The sequence below is a fragment of the Cucurbita maxima genome, unplaced genomic scaffold, assembly GCF_002738345.1.
Source record: "Cucurbita maxima cultivar Rimu unplaced genomic scaffold, Cmax_1.0 Cma_Scf00032, whole genome shotgun sequence".
Taxonomy (NCBI): domain Eukaryota; kingdom Viridiplantae; phylum Streptophyta; class Magnoliopsida; order Cucurbitales; family Cucurbitaceae; genus Cucurbita; species Cucurbita maxima.
Window position 1 is genome coordinate 609,479 of NW_019272048.1, and position 16,042 is coordinate 625,520.

Genomic DNA, 16,042 nt, shown 5'->3' on the forward strand with positions numbered 1-16,042 from the left:
TCGAATTAAGAGACAAAATGCATAATTTATTTAATTAATTTAGCTTTAAAAAATTAAATTACAAATTTAATTCTTTGCATTTATGTTTTTTTTTTAATATTTAATAAGTTTTTAAATTATAATTTTTTTATCTATAATGTGAAATAGGTTAATAAATTTTTAATTTTATATTTAGTGCATTTATATCTAAAAACCATTTCCAAATAGATCTAATAAATTTTTAAATATAAAATTGAATGTTTAGATTTTTTTTTTTTTATTTTAATGAGTAATTTTGTTTTAAATTAATTTTAAAATTGTGTATTTGCTTCAAACCAATTACAAATATATATATTTTTAAACGACATGGTATAACTTTTTTTTTTTTTTATAGATAATTTATGATATAAATTTAATATATTATGATAGCTTCAGTCATTGATGATTAAGAATTGGAATCAACGACCACTTTTAACAATCCGTCGTTCGTAATTAGTCCTCGATCTTGATCATTAACTACCCACAACCGATTATTATAAGGTTTGGAGGTGTGTGGTGGTCAGCAAGGATTGTTGGTTGTGATAGTCAATAGTGAATGGGGGTGGTGGCGGTTGTCGACGTTGGTCAATGGGCATTAGTTTGTCGACAACGACGAGCGGTGGTCAATGGATTATTAATGTAACATATATTATGGATAAATATAATTTCTTAAAATTATTTCAAAAAATAACCAACCCAACTACGACTCGACTCAATCTAATGATTAGACTCAACCTGGCTCGATGATTGGTTAACCATGGGCGTCACCGATTTAATTAATCCAAAATTTCAAGTCTATCTCTAAGGGTATAATTGGAAAAAAAGCTCAAAATAATTAAATATATTGTTTTTAAGTGGAATATTAAAATTATGATTTTTAACGAAAATAGGAACTAAAAAAAAGTCTAGAGAGAGAAAATAGAGGAGAGAGAAATACATCGGCGGCCTGACCTCTTTGTTCTTCTTATACTTCTGCCTTCTCTCTCTCTCTCATCGCCACGATTTTTCTGGTCTCATCCATTTTTTCTCTTTCCCTTTCTTCATGTTCAAGATAAATATTTTCTTCCCCGAAATTTTTGTCCTAAATCTCTGATCCGAATCCCGTATTTTTCGATTACTGTTATCTTCCTTTCATCCATCAAAAAAAAATTTTTTTTTTCCTCTTGATTTCATCTTTCGACGAATTTTTCGTTTAATATTCAGTTTTTTCAGTCAATGTAGCTTGATTTCTTTGAAACTAGGGTTTTAATTCGCCGTCTGGCGTTGAATATTCATCAGGGCTTCGATTCCTAAAATATGTAGTTGAAGAGGATCAACTTCTTTGACTAGTTTTGATTTGTAACATCTTCTTTGACTAACAGCTTGATTCATCGTCTACTGTAATCTGGGGGGACTTTCTTGTTCTTCAATTTGATTGTTGTGAGGCTCTTCAGAAACTCAATCTGTCTAATCTGCTGAAGTCGTCGGCAGTGGAATTACCGGCCGGAAAAAGGATCGTGCTCTTATAGACGACGATTTGAAGAAAATCGGAGTTGGTGTTGTTGCATTTAGCTTTTGGGTTGACTTTGATTAAAGAATTGGATCATGGACCATGTGATTGCGGGGAAGTTCAAGCTGGGGAGGAAGATTGGGAGTGGGTCTTTTGGAGAGCTCTATTTAGGTCTGTCTCGCAATGGTTTCCCTTGTTTAATGTTCTTTTACAACTTTTCTCTATACAGTAAGCGTGGTTTTGATTCATTTGTTTTCTTTATTGTTGCAGCTGTTAATGTGCAAACCGGAGAGGAGGTTGCTGTCAAACTAGTAAGTGATTGGGCTTCAATGGAAGAATATTTGTGATTTTTGTTCTGATTTCAACTAACTACTTACTATTTCATCATTAGTAATTGCTGCATCGAATGTCTGTTTACTCGTATCAAGATAGATTCAAATGATTTCTTCTTGTTGATAATCTCGTTGTTGGCTATGAGGTCCTTTGATCGTAAAATACTTTCCAGTCTACTTCAATCAACTTGTGAAAGAAACTTCGCCAATATACTCTTCTGAGTATTTTCTCAATTCATTCATTGCTAAAAGGCAACTGATTTTCAAAAAAAGAAAAAAGAAGAAGAAGAGATCATTACTATTATACCAATTTAGGGAAGAAATTTGCAACTAGTGCTATTGATATGATCTGATCTCAACGACATTTGTAAGCTCGATAAGACCATTGCATATAAGGTGTATGGCTCATTTGGATGAGAGGACTAGAACAGGAAGGAACTGATAAGCTGGTGGTTAACAATATTCCCTTTTACCTTGATATGAGAGGAAGGAATGCTGTCTTAGCGTTTCTTGATAATATCTCTCCTGGTTTCTCTTACAAGACAGACAGTAATTTTTTGTTAATAGATCAAAACATCATTTTACTTAATTGATTCCCTTTACCTCTTTTTCTTTCTCTCTTAATGAGCAACCTCATTTCCTTTGATTTTAGGAACTTGTTTTTTATGTTTTATCGCTTGTTTCTGACAGTCTGATTTTTGAACGAGTAATAAGTGGCCCCTGGATGTTAAGATATTTTAATCTTTGGTTGTTCATATCGTATGCTTTCAAGCTAAAGTAATCTCTTTTTACCAAAGCTTTCAGGTCCTTGGAGTGATCTTGTTTAAATTTTGAGGAATAAATACAATTAGTTAAAGAAGACAGTTTTTTTATGAATTGTTCTAAGTTTAGTTGCTATTTTTCAGGAACCTGTGAAAACCAAACATCCCCAGCTTCATTATGAGTCCAAATTGTATATGCTTCTTCAAGGAGGAAGTAAGTCTCTCTCTCATTTTCTCTCTCTGATCATTAGATGTTGTGTAAATGGATGTCTAATTGTCTAATTAATGGGCAGGTAAAAATGTAAAATTTTTAATTTGCATCATTTGCCGTTGGACGATAAATGCTAGGGGACAGTTAGATGTTCTTGGTACTAGTAACCTAATTTATGTTTGGTCTTTATCTAGAAGAAATAGTTCGCATTAAATTCATTGATATTTAGGTAAGTTTCTGTGATGTCCCACATTGGTTGGCGAGGAGAACAAAACACCCTTTATAAGGGTGTGGAGACCTTCCCCCAGCAGATGCATTTTAAAGCCTCAAGCTCGAAAGGAAAACCCCAAAGAGAATAATATTTGCTAGCGGTGGATCTGGGTTGTTACAGTTTCTCCAACAACTTGCTGATGAATGCAATTCTTACCAAATTAAACTTGTTGGTAGACATTTCATTGTGATGTTTCTTTGTAGCCAAATGAATGATACAAATACATGTTGCAAAATTTTGAATGAGGTCTTCATTTTCATAATAAGCTCTTTTATGATGTCATTAAATTCTATATTTTGTTGATGAAGCGGGAATCCCCCACCTGAAGTGGTTCGGAGTTGAGAGTGATTACAACATTATGGTGATTGATCTTCTCGGGCCAAGTTTGGAAGATTTATTTAACTTCTGTAATAGAAAGTTCACATTGAAAACTGTCTTGATGCTTGCAGATCAATTAGTAAGTGTGCAGGGCTCTTTTTGTGTTGTCTACATGAGCATTGGTTGGATGGTCCAACTAATTAACCCCGACCTATTTATTGTAACTTTCAGATTAACAGGGTTGAGTACATGCATTCAAGAGGTTTTCTCCATCGCGATATAAAGCCCGACAACTTCTTAATGGGACTTGGGCGGAAAGCCAATCAGGTACTATTTTTATGTGGTTCTGTATGGTCCTCTATGCCCCCTATCAAAGGGAGATTTTGTGAGGTTCTAGTCTTTTAGTGATTCAAATTATTGACAGAAATTCAGGATAATGGGTAAGAATGATTGAAGTAGCAAAGTCTTGTATTGTTCCTTTGTATTTGATGCAGTTTCGATTAAGGATAATGATATTTTTGTTATAGGCAATTGCAATAACAGTTCACGGTTTTTTCTAATCAGTGTTTTGTGTAATAATGCCGTTATAGGTATACATCATTGACTATGGCCTCGGAAAGAAGTACAGGGATCTGCAAACTCATAAGCACATACCATACAGGTTGATACTGATCTTAACCTCAGAGCTGAGAAAATTATGGTTCTGTTTGCGACATGACATGACAGCATATGTATCTATTTTGTTTTAAATTATCCAATTCTTTGAAGATTCAGTTAAGTACAAGAATCTTTACAGTTTTTCCACCTCACTTTTTCAGGGAAAACAAGAACCTCACTGGCACAGCTCGTTATGCTAGTGTTAACACTCACCTAGGAGTTGGTGAGTAGTTTTGGAAGGGGATGAAACTCAAAACAACGTAAACGTCTCAGCATTTTTTTTTTAATATTATGCTTTTTTATGGGCAGAGCAAAGCCGAAGGGATGACCTAGAGTCTCTTGGTTATGTGCTTATGTATTTCCTACGAGGAAGGTTAGTCTACTGAACTCCTGAAGAACACTCATGCATGTTTTAGGGCAGCCAAATGGAATACATGAATACTCTAGTCTTGTTTTTTGTTTGTGTATAATGACTGTAAAATTTCTGCTTCAGCCTTCCCTGGCAGGGTCTCAAAGCAGGCACCAAGAAGCAAAAGTATGACAGGATCAGTGAAAAAAAGATTTCCACCTCTACTGAGGTACCCCAAAGAATCTAAAACAAAAACATGTACTGCATATGTGCTCGTATATGTAATTATCATTTAGAATGATCAAATTTTCAATAACGATCGTTTGATTTCAAGTATTAAGTTATTATTTTAATCATAATTACTATTATTTTATGTTAATATTATATATAATAATTAGTTAGTATTTCTTACTAATATCAATAACAGTGTTTGTTCGCCCTCCCCTTGAGAATTAAAAAAAACAACTAGTGAAACTTTCGTTAGATCGGGCAGAGTATAAAAATGGTGATGCTATAACACTGATACTATTATACAATTTATTTTATTCTTTGTTGATATATTTTTATTTCCAAACACGACCTCACCATGATCATAGAACGTATGTCTCTTTTATGAGCAATTGGTCTCTATCTATGCTACTATTGCTGCTATTAATTGTAATTATGTTTTATAGGCGCTTTGCAAATCACATCCACCAGAGTTTGTATCTTATTTCCAATACTGTCGATCACTGAGATTTGAAGACAAACCAGATTACTCATATTTAAAACGACTTTTTCGTGACTTGTTCATACGACTAGGTAATTCATTGTTCTTTATCTGAACCTTCTAACTTTATATTCACAATATTTATTTCTTTAGCCCTCTATATTAAACCTTCGTTTGAAGGTTTCCTTTCCCCTCCTTCAAGTGAAGCCATTTTCTGTAATTTTTTCCTTCATAGGCCTTGACCTCTGTTTTTGTATGACCTAGTTTGGTGTACATTCATTCATCTTAATGTAATCCGGTTTCTTATTGGAACGAATTTGTTGCTTGAACTTTCATGGCTTGCTTTTATCTCCCTTTTTCGTTGTCCATTACACCATTCAGCGATGAGTATGGATTTCTTAAGGATCTGAATATTTCCTTTCAGGCTATCAATTTGATTATGTGTTTGACTGGACTATTCTAAAGTACCCTCAAATTGGAGGTGGCTCCAGAGGACGAGTAAATACTTGCAACTTTTTCCTTTTGTTTATATATATATATGTGTGTGTGTGATATGGATTTGTTATTTTGGTTTCTGATCCCATTTTGTAGCACTCAAGTGGGAAAGCCGCAGTTACTCCAGGGCCATCTGCAGAAAGGCCAGAGAGAACCTCAGGTCTGCTTCCTTGAAGTTTTTCTCGTTTAGAATTATTGTTATTTTTCTTAAAAAAAGACTAAGAAACATAAATTTTCAGAAATAAAGTTCCAGTTTAGCGTTAAACATATTGCTTATTACTTGTTGGTATTATTTGTTGAAGTTGGGAAAGAGATCCGGGAAAGATTGTCAGGTGCAGTCGAAGCATTTTCCAGGAGGAATATTTCCGGTTCCAGTCCACATGTTGATCATTCTAAACAAAAGGCTTATGAGGATGTGGTAAATTACTTTCATTGATTTTGAACCATCATTTAATAACGTATTACTTTATCCAAATCTTACTATTGAATCTTCTAGATTGGATTGATTTACATCTTTTATTGCATCTTTGCAAGTTCTATTACAGTTCCAATTTTTTGTTCTTGGTTGTTATATTCTTAAAATTATTTCTTGTTACAAGTTTGAATGGTTACCTGACGTAATGTTCACGGATGGAGAAGAGACTATTTATGGGAGGAGAAGTGTGAGATTCCACATCGGTTGGAGAGGAGAACGAAACATAAGGTGTGAAAACCTCTCCCTAGCAGACGCATTTTAAAACCGTGAGGGGAAGCCCAGAAGGGAAAGTCCAAAGAGCACAATATCTACTAGCGGTGGGATTGGCTGTTACAAGAAGAGAGGTTGTTTGGCCCTTTTGGTGCATATTCTTTCTATTTCGGGAGGGACACCGAAAATAGAAGAGCTGACGCATGCCTCGGGTGTGCTTTTATGTAGCGAAAAGGAGAAGAAAGTTGGAAAAAAATGGGTAGTTTTGTTCAGCTTGCTCTAGAGAAGGGACGAAAGCAAAAAACACGAATTGGAAGAAACAAAACCAAAGGTTGCTTGAGAAAAAAACAGAAAACGTGAAGTGAAAACCATAAAACTGGTACATGAAATGGAACTAGTAAAAATGGCGTGCTGCAGGGCTAAGAACCAAGCCTTAGGAGTTGCCTGGTTATAATCGTTGCAGTGTCTGCTTAGTTTAGTTTTGGTTGGATATGATTATTGTCCTTAGATTTGTTTGACAACGAAATTCAGATCGAATTTTCAGAGCTGTTTCTTGAACTAGCTCGTTCGAATAAATTTTCTGTAACGTATCATTGTTCTTCATTTGTTCTGAAGAACCATATTCTACTCAAATGTTGCATTTGGGGAAAGATTTAGCTATAATCTTTATAGTTGCACTTGGGAATTTTGGAGGATACTTCGTTCATTATTGTTGTAGTGATTGCACTTAGTGAGATCATGCTTGTAGAATGTGGTGTTATATTAACTTTCTAATTGAAGTTATTGCAATCCTTGTTTTCAGCGTCCTGATTCTGACCGTGTACGTGGTTCTTCTTCCCGATACGGAAGCTCCTCGAGAAGAGCTGTAATTGCAAACAGCAAGCCTAGTTCTTCTGCCGATCACAGTGAGGCTCGTCGACTAGTTGCGAGCACTGGACGCCCCTCTACCACTCAAAGACTTCATTCTTCTTACGATACAAAGCCAACCTCATTTGTTCGAACATCAACTGCAAAAGGCAACCGTGACGATCCCCTCCGAAGCTTCGAACTTCTATCAATCAGGAAGTAACAAGTAACAAGAAGGTTTTCATTAGTAGGGTATTTGGCATACGCATTTGCGATTATATGCATCATTTAGTTCTGTTCTCTCCTGTACATGGACATCGCCCAATCCCAACCCGAACCCGATCATGAACCAACAATGCAGCAGCAGGTCAGTTGACACATCTTGTATGACCCACCCCCCTCCCCCCTCCCCCAGAAGAAAAACCAGGATTATTTTTTTCCAGCCCTTTGCCCTCTGAAGCGTTTACAGCGGGCGGGCGATCGTATTATGTTCTTAGACGCCACTCAAGATGCAGACTTTGACGTTGAACATTTCTACTTGTGACCCAAGTAACTGTAATAAAAACTGTATTTCCTTTGAAGTAGCTTATGAATTCATGAACAAAAAATCTTTGTTTTGCACCCACTCACTACTTGGCTGCTGGAGAAACACTGACTTTCAATGCCTTAAAAAGGAACCTTCTTCTGCTTCCTTTTTTGATTTTGTAGTGATGGAAACAGACAATTCCTGAGCCTTTTCAATGGAGGAGGAATGGTCTCTTGCTTTTCCAGGAAAGTTCTTATAATCTTTTATTTTATTTTATTTTATTTTATTTTTTAAATCGAGATTATAAACATGGCTTCTTATTAACAAATTGAGATTTTTTCCCTTCTTCGTAGGAATTGGATATTTTCGGTCTATACTTGAAAATTTAGTATATTTTTGTTCATTTGTACGATTTAGTTGGTAGCTTATATCTTATTTAAGGAGTTTTGATCTCACTTACGATAGAAGAAATTAAAATATGTGCACGTTATATATATGCTTTTGAATGACATGACTTTTGATATGTAAATACAGATATATATTTTGGTTTGTATTCTAATTTTAGAGTGTGAATAGAGAGGTAAAATTTGGAAGGGGATTTTGTGGCGAAAAAGGCATTGGAATGCAACCAACAACCAAATGAAGGAAATGAACGATCCCTTTTCTTCTTCTTTTCTCACCCACTGCTCTTCTTCCATTTTCCAACCCTTTCTGTCTTCTTCTTCTTCTTCTTCTTCTTCTTCCCCTTCTTCCTCCATCTTAATATTACCATTATTCTAAACACACCAAAGCCTTCCCTTCCCTTCCCTTCCCTTTTGCCTCCTCACTCTCTTCTTCTTTTCCTTTGCTTTTTACTTCTTCTTCTTCTTCTTCTCCAAATCCATCCTCTCCATACTCATATTAAGATGAAAGGCCTCCTCAAAGGCCTCAAATTCATGTCCCAAATGTTTGGTAATTCCTCTTCTCCTCTCAAACTCATTCATTCATCTAACAATTCTTCTTATTTTTGTTATGCTTTCTTTTTTTTTTTTGCAGAAAATGAGAAAGAACCTGAAATGCAGATTGGCCTTCCCACTGATGTCAAGCATGTTGCCCACATTGGCTTGGATGGCCCCTCTGTTAATTCTCCTAGCTGGGTATTTCTTACATTATTTCCCTTTCATCTCCCTTTCGTTTATGAAGATTGTTGGGTAAGAGACTCGATCTCAAATACGGCAAATACGGTGTTCTTACGATGATTGATAGGCCGATGAGTGCTTATGAATCTTTTGACAAATAGTTTTAGTTTATTTAAATGGAGGGTTTTTTTTAAAAAAAAAAGATTATTGAGTGAGGTACTGAATCTTAAATAGGGTGTTCTTATGAGGCGTTGAATGCAGATGAAGATTATTGGGTGAGGGACTAAATTATTTTAAATAGGGTGTTCTTACTAGGCATTGAATGCAGATGAAGATCATTAGGCGAGGGACTAAATCTTAAATAGGGTATTCTTATGAGGGGTTAAATGCATATGAATGTTTTGGGAAAGAGTTTAATTTCATTTAAATTTAGGGTTTTTTTTATATATAAAAAAAAATTATTGGGAAGGGATCTCAAATAGAGTGTTCTTATAAGGTGTTGAATGCAAATGAATGTTTTGGCAAAAAGTATAATTTGATTTTGATGGAGGGTCTTTTTGAAAAAAATTATTAGATAAAGGACTAAATCTCAAATAGGGTGTTCTTATGAAGTGTTGAATGCAGATGACCGAATTTAAAGCTCCGCCTCCTTCATCTGCCCCTAATGGAGATATCAAAGCCCCGAACGGAGATGCCTCTGTCCAATGGGCATCTCAAGGTATTGAACACTTTTCTCGTCTCCCTAATTTTAATTTCCGTTTCATTTTCATCGACATTTCCATGTAATTTTATATAGATCTATAAGACTAAACAGATATAATCTTGAAAGTTTATAGATTACCTAAATTAATCAAAATACCCCTAAACTTTTAAAATTTTCAATAACATCCTTAAACTTTTTGAAAATTTCAAAAATACCCTTATCTTTTGTTTGGGATGAAAACAGTTTATTAGTATTTTATTTCAAATATACCTTAGAATTTTAAAAAATTTATATAATTATTATAAAAAAATTAAAAATAAAAATTAACTAAAATTATTATTTTTTTAAAAAAATGAAATTTAAATCTTTTGAATTACACGTGTGGGAGAAGTTACTGAGTGGTATGGATTTCAAATAGAGTCAAAAAGGGATATGGCAGTTACGACCCGTGACTTGCCGGAGCTACCAAAATCGTCGAGACGGCAGTCGTCGACCGTCGGCGAGTCTACAGGGAAGGAGAAATCGGAGAAAGTAAGGTCAAAGAAATCTTCAAAGTCGAAGGAATCTACTACGTCCAATGGCGTCAGAGCGTCCCGCCGGAGCGCTGATCTGAACCAGGGCGGCGAGTCTCCGACGCAGGCCGCCCCTGGAATTCCGAAAAAAGCGCGGCGGAAGAGATCGAAAGAGGACGGATCGACGAGATCCAAATCCAAAGCCACGGCGACGGAGAGTTGTTCGTCTCAGTTCTCTGATAACGGGTCGGATGCCGGATCCATAGCCGGATCCATTTCCAGATCCAACGACGAGGACTTGTTAACGGGAGACGTTTTCACGTGAAAAAAAGGGGAAGAAGGAAAAGGGGAGAGGGGCAATTATGTAATTTAAGGTCGTAGGTAGGGTAACTCTTTAGTTTTACAGCATTTTTTTACTTTTCTTTTTGAGTTAAGTCTCGAGACATATGAACTGGGTGTCCGGAGCACTAACTTGCATACGTGTTCAAAATGTTCGATGACCCAAAAAACTCAATCAACCCCGTACAGTTTGGGTTGTGTTTAAATAAATGAAAACTTTATGAATTTGATTGGTTCATGTATTCCCGTAAAATTAACTTGGGATGAAGAGAACCAATATAAATTCATTGTTAATTTTAAAATATACATTTTTGTTTACGATACAATTATATATATGTGTTTTTATTTTATTTTATAATTATTTAGTTTTCACGAAATTAATTTTTCAAAATATATATTGAAATTGAGTGTTTAAAAATAATAAATATTTTATCGCGTTTAAATAAATAATATTTGATTTTAAAAAATATTTGAATTATTTTCCATTATTTACCTGAAAGCCCAATCCACCGACATTATTAAATGTTCCAATTACTTATTAATTAAATTATTGTGACATTATTTCCATTATAGGGTTCCATTGGTTATGTTAGTACATTATTCTCTAAATTGAGTAAACTAATATTTATTACATAAATAATAGTATGGAATATTATAAATTCTAATTACCGACATTCTCGACTATAAAAAGCTCAAATCTTCTCACACTAGACACATAATTCGAGTCTCGTCCATCTCCTTAGCTCTCGACTTCGCTTCTCTCTCCCTCATTCTTAATCATTGTCGTCTCCATCCGCCTCTCCCGTTGATTGTCGTAGTGGATGATCAACGATTCCTGTTGACGTTAAATTTTTTTATCATCGCTTCCACCTGCCTCTCTTGTCGTTTATCATGGTAGACAATCATTGATTTTTGTTGATGTTAAATTTTTCATCATCGTCTCTATTCGCTTCTCCTATCGTTTGTCGTAGTAGACGATCATCGAATCCTGGTGACGTTAAATTTTTCATCGTTGTCTCCATCTGCCTCTCCCACTGTTTGTCGTAGTAGATGATCATTGACTCTCGTTGACGTTAAATTTTTATCTAGTCGTCTGATTAGATACCTCTGAAGCGACAGACTGTACGTATCCTCCTCACTTTTTTATCGTTTTCTTATGTTAATCTTTTTTTTTTTTCGAAAACTTTGAAATATTATATTTTGTAATAGCTTGAATATATCATTTACAAGTATTTATAAATATAATGATATATATATATATATAAAAGATTCATGATTTATATAAAATTATAAGTTATTGGGTATTCATTTTAATTATTAAAAAAAAACAGGTACTAAAATTAATTATTAAAAAATTGAAATCAATTTGCTCATTTTCATATTGCTTGATAATATTGTAAATTTTTAATTAAAAATTATAATTTTATCCAACAAAAAGTTTTTCAAAACATTAAAAAGTTGGTTTTTATAATTTAAAATTAATGCTTTTCATATATTTATAATATAAATTAATCAATTTTTAAATAATATTATTCAAGATTATCCTATACTATTCATGGAATCTAGGAAGACATTAAAAAAAATATAAAAAATTAGAGATGTTCATATAACTCGAGAATTTGATCAATTGAATTAGATTGAATTTTTGAAAAACCAAAAAATCGGACTGATCCGCTGGTTGACGTTTGTTAGTCGGGTCAACCCTGACCAACTCGAAAATAGAGTTACAATACAATCCTACCCTATCTTACTTTTAAAATTATTATGAAGATTAAGAATATTTGACGTTTATAACAGATGTTAGTAATGCAGTTTTATGATATTTTAGTCCTAAATTGGTAAGTAAGATGTTTTAAATAATTAAAAACAAGGACCGACAATCCAACTCGTGTTTAGTTGGAAACTTTATTCAGATTGTTCGGGTCACTAACCCAATCAAACGCAAAATTTTGGGACGGTACAACAGTTTTTACCTATACACTCCTACAAAAATGAGCTCAAATTATTACTAAAAACAAAGCCAGACAATCCAACTCGGGTTTAGTTGAAAACTTTATTCAAATTGTTCGGATCACTAATTCAATCGGAACCCAACAAAAAGAATTTTACCATATACTCTCCTAGAAAAATGGGCTCAAATCGGATATGTTCATAATCCTTTCGGGATAAGAAATTTGAAGTTCTCTCTCTTTTTCTTGGTTATTTCTTGCTATAAATATCCCATCCGACGACACTCTCAGCAAGATCCAGAGTGGAGAGTTTCAGTCTCAGCCGCAGTAGAAGGAATCTCAAGGTCGGGAGATAGCGAAAATGGAGGATCGAGAAGTTCGATCTCACCCTCTGTTGAGAAGACGAAGAACAGAGCTCAGCCATGGCTTCTCTTCCTCGCAAATGGAAGCCATGGCCGCCTTCTGTGAAGCTCTCATTCCCCCGCTGCCTCTCGTCAAGGAAGATCCACTCGATCAATCGCTTCTTGCATTCTACGAAGCTTCTGCTTCTCAAGCCCCGATTCCTGATGAGGTCGTTTACTTACTCTACGATCCTTTTAAGTTCTTAATCTTCGTTTTCTCTCCCCGCTCGAAGTTTGGAGATTCTTATGCTGGAAACTCGCTTGTTTGTTTGTTTTTTCATATCGGATTTTTAGGTAGCTGCGCTATTGGTGGATAGGGCTAATCCGAAAGCTGTGTTTCTTGTGAAATTGGTTCTGATGCTTCTGTCTTTTAGAATTGGAACATTGTTGCTTTGTGGATATCTTTGCTTCGATTGGAGATGGCCTTTCGTTCTCAAATTCTCTGAGATTTCTCCGGAGAAGAGAGAACAGATTCTCAAGGATTGGTCTGTGGCTCACCACAGGTATACTGTGCTTCTGAGAATGGTTTTTATGATTATAAAAATGTTCTGCTGCTTCAAATTCTTCTCCAGGGTAAGCTTTCTTTGAACACTCTCATGTCTTTTTTTTCTATATCTTTGATTTAGTGTTCATATTCAACATTGCTTTGAAGATTCTGGTTAAGGATGATGATAAGTGGATACAAGTGTGAGATCCCATATCGGTAGCGGTTGGGAGGAGAAAGAAACATTCTTTATATGGGTGTGTAAATCTCTCCTTAATAGATACGTTTTAAAAACCTTTAAGAGAATTCAGGAAAGCTCAAAGAAGATAATATCTGTTAGCGGTGGGTTTGGGTTACAAATAGTATAGAGCTGAGAATGTGTCAGTGAAGAGACTGAGCCTCGAAGGGGGTGGACACTAAGAGGTGTGCAAACAAGGACATTGGACTCCAAAGGGGTGGATTGTGAGATACCACATCGATTAAGGAAGAGTACGAAACATTATTTATAAGGTTATGGAAACCTCTCTCTAGATAGCAAACGCATTTTATTAACCTTGAAAGGAAACCTAAAAAGAAAATGTCAATAAGACAATATTGTAGGCTTGGGCTTGGACCGTTATAAAAAGTTTTTTTTTGTTTTCTAAAAAAAATATATAATAAAGAAGTTGCTAGAAAACAAAAGGCAGAAAGTGTTAGTGATTGGGCCTTCATTTTGTTTGTTGTTTTTCAATCAATCCTTGCATTAGTTTTCATCTACATTGACATTTACAGCGTTCATCTCTTTAAATATTTAGAAGTTAAGGCTGACATCTTCTTGTTCTACTGGTTTAGACAACAAGAAAGATCTGTTGATATTGACTATTGAGTACTATCATACAGAGAATTCCTTTTTGTTCTGTTTCAGATCGACAGAGAGTCGAAAAACATAGCATGGGAAGCGATGGGGTATCATGTAGACACTCGAAAACGGTTGAATGATAGCCGAAAAGAGCGGCCACTTGAAAGGGGGTTGATAGAAACTGGCAAAGAAGATGACTCCACTCTTCTCCGGTCTCTTTCCATGAAAGGCCTTGCAGTGACTGAGGATCAAAAACACGGTAGCACCTATACGATCAAATGTGATGTTGTGATTGTTGGCTCGGGTTGCGGTGGCGGAGTTGCTGCTGCGGTTCTTGCAAAATCTGGTTTGAAGGTAGTCGTTCTCGAGAAAGGGAACTATTTTGTGCCTGAAGATTATTCTTCCCTGGAAGGTCCATCCATGAATGAACTATATGAAACTGGTGGACTTAAGTCAACACTTGATGGGAAGGTTATGCTGTTGGCTGGAACTACTGTAGGTGGAGGCTCTGCTATAAACTGGTCTGCATCAATTAGAACTCCTAAACCTGTTCTTGAAGAGTGGTCTACCATTCATAAGATTCCTTTGTTCGGGAGCTTCGATTACCAATCGGCAATGGACGCTGTGTGTGATAGAATTGGAGTGACAGAGGGGTGTCGACTTGAAAGTTTCCAAAATCAAGTTCTTCGAAAAGGGTGTGAAAATCTTGGTTTGAAGGTCGATTCGGTTCCGAGAAATTCCTCAAAAGATCATTATTGTGGCTCTTGTTGTTATGGTTGTAGGGTTGGTGACAAGAAAGGGACTGATTCTACTTGGCTGGTTGATGCTGTTGAATCTGGTGCAGTGATCCTCACAGGCTGCCGAGCTGACAAGCTCGTTTTGGAGAACACGAACAACACAAGTCGAAACAAGCGATGCTTAGGAGTGATAGCAACTCCGCTGAGCAAAAACGTCACAAAAAAGCTTCATATTGAAGCAAAAGCGACAATCTCGGCTTGTGGTTCTCTCCTAACACCCCCTCTACTGATTGCAAGCGGACTACGTAACAAAAACATAGGCAGCAATCTTCATTTGCACCCGGTTATTCTAGCTTGGGGATACTTCCCCGAACAACTATCCGATTTCACGGGTAAAATATATGAGGGAGGGCTCATTACTTCCCTTCACAACGTAGTCTCAAAAGATTCGAATAGCCATGCCATAATCCAAACCCCTGCACTTGGACCAGCCTCATTTGCTGCCATGTTTCCGTGGACGTCCGGGCGTGATATGAAAGATGCAGTGGTGAAATACGCTCGAACCGCTCACCTTTTTGCCTTGGTAAGAGACAGAGGTGCAGGAGAAATAAAGGTAAAGGCTAACGTAAAGTATCGACTCGACCAAACCGATAAAGAGAATCTAAGAATCGGTTTAAGACAGGCATTGAGAATCTTGATTGCAGCAGGAGCAACTGAGGTGGGGACCTATAGAAGCGACGGCCAGAGATTCCAATTTCACGGGACAAACAAGGAAGACTTGGAAGAGTTCTTCGACTCAGTCGAGGCAGCCGGGGGACCGTTCTCGAGGGAAAAGTACTGGAACATTTACTGCTCGGCGCATCAGATGAGCAGCTGCAGGATGGGCAGCACAGAGGAAGAAGGAGCAGTGGATGAGAATGGTGAAAGTTGGGAAGCAAAAGGCTTATTTGTATGTGATGGAAGTGTGCTGCCAACTGCAGTTGGAGTGAATCCAATGATCACAATTCAATCCACAGCTTATTGCATCTCAAAGAAACTTGCTGAGTCTTTGAATTAAGAAGAAACTTTCAATGTTCTTCACTTAGATAGTTAGTTCTTCATTCACTACAATATGTTCCTCCTAGTTCATAAGATGTAAAATAGTTGAGAGTCAAATAAATTTTAAGTTAAAATAACGTTTTAGTCCTTGTACAATGAATTTTGTTCTATTTTAGTCCTCGAACTTTCAAAAAAATTTAAAATTATGTAAATATATTAAGTTCTTTTTTAAAAAAAAAATTGACAATAAACCAAC

At 35.9% G+C, this 16,042-nt stretch overlaps 3 protein-coding genes across 4 annotated transcripts; all 3 read left to right on the forward strand.

Annotated features, from left to right (window-relative positions):
* The first annotated feature begins 913 nt into the window (after positions 1-913).
* LOC111467021 (casein kinase 1-like protein 6) lies at positions 914-7,735 on the forward strand. The gene is made up of 15 exons (XM_023111786.1): positions 914-1,028; positions 1,380-1,678; positions 1,778-1,818; positions 2,745-2,814; positions 3,391-3,539; positions 3,632-3,727; positions 3,991-4,061; positions 4,219-4,280; positions 4,367-4,430; positions 4,551-4,635; positions 5,081-5,207; positions 5,540-5,613; positions 5,707-5,770; positions 5,913-6,028; positions 7,098-7,735. Exons 2-15 carry the CDS (start codon positions 1,603-1,605, stop codon positions 7,362-7,364), a joined length of 1,362 nt encoding a protein of 453 aa, XP_022967554.1. The 5' UTR covers positions 914-1,028; positions 1,380-1,602; the 3' UTR covers positions 7,365-7,735.
* A 532-nt stretch (positions 7,736-8,267) lies between these two features.
* On the forward strand, positions 8,268-10,581 carry LOC111467023 (CRIB domain-containing protein RIC7-like). Its single transcript, XM_023111789.1, has 4 exons — positions 8,268-8,618; positions 8,703-8,803; positions 9,410-9,503; positions 9,907-10,581. Exons 1-4 carry the CDS (start codon positions 8,573-8,575, stop codon positions 10,323-10,325), a joined length of 660 nt encoding a protein of 219 aa, XP_022967557.1. The 5' UTR covers positions 8,268-8,572; the 3' UTR covers positions 10,326-10,581.
* Positions 10,582-12,232: 1,651 nt separating this feature from the next.
* On the forward strand, positions 12,233-15,961 carry LOC111466966 (long-chain-alcohol oxidase FAO2-like). Of its 2 annotated transcripts, XM_023111656.1 has the most exons (4): positions 12,233-12,859; positions 12,984-13,262; positions 14,078-15,821; positions 15,861-15,961. In XM_023111656.1, the coding sequence occupies exons 1-3, from the start codon at positions 12,650-12,652 to the stop codon at positions 15,803-15,805; spliced, it is 2,217 nt and encodes a 738-aa protein (XP_022967424.1). In that variant the 5' UTR covers positions 12,233-12,649; the 3' UTR covers positions 15,806-15,821; positions 15,861-15,961. The 2 variants fall into 2 exon arrangements, with proteins under 2 accessions (XP_022967424.1, XP_022967423.1); XM_023111655.1 differs by having other exon boundaries at positions 12,234-12,859; positions 14,078-15,961.
* The last annotated feature ends 81 nt before the right edge of the window (positions 15,962-16,042 follow it).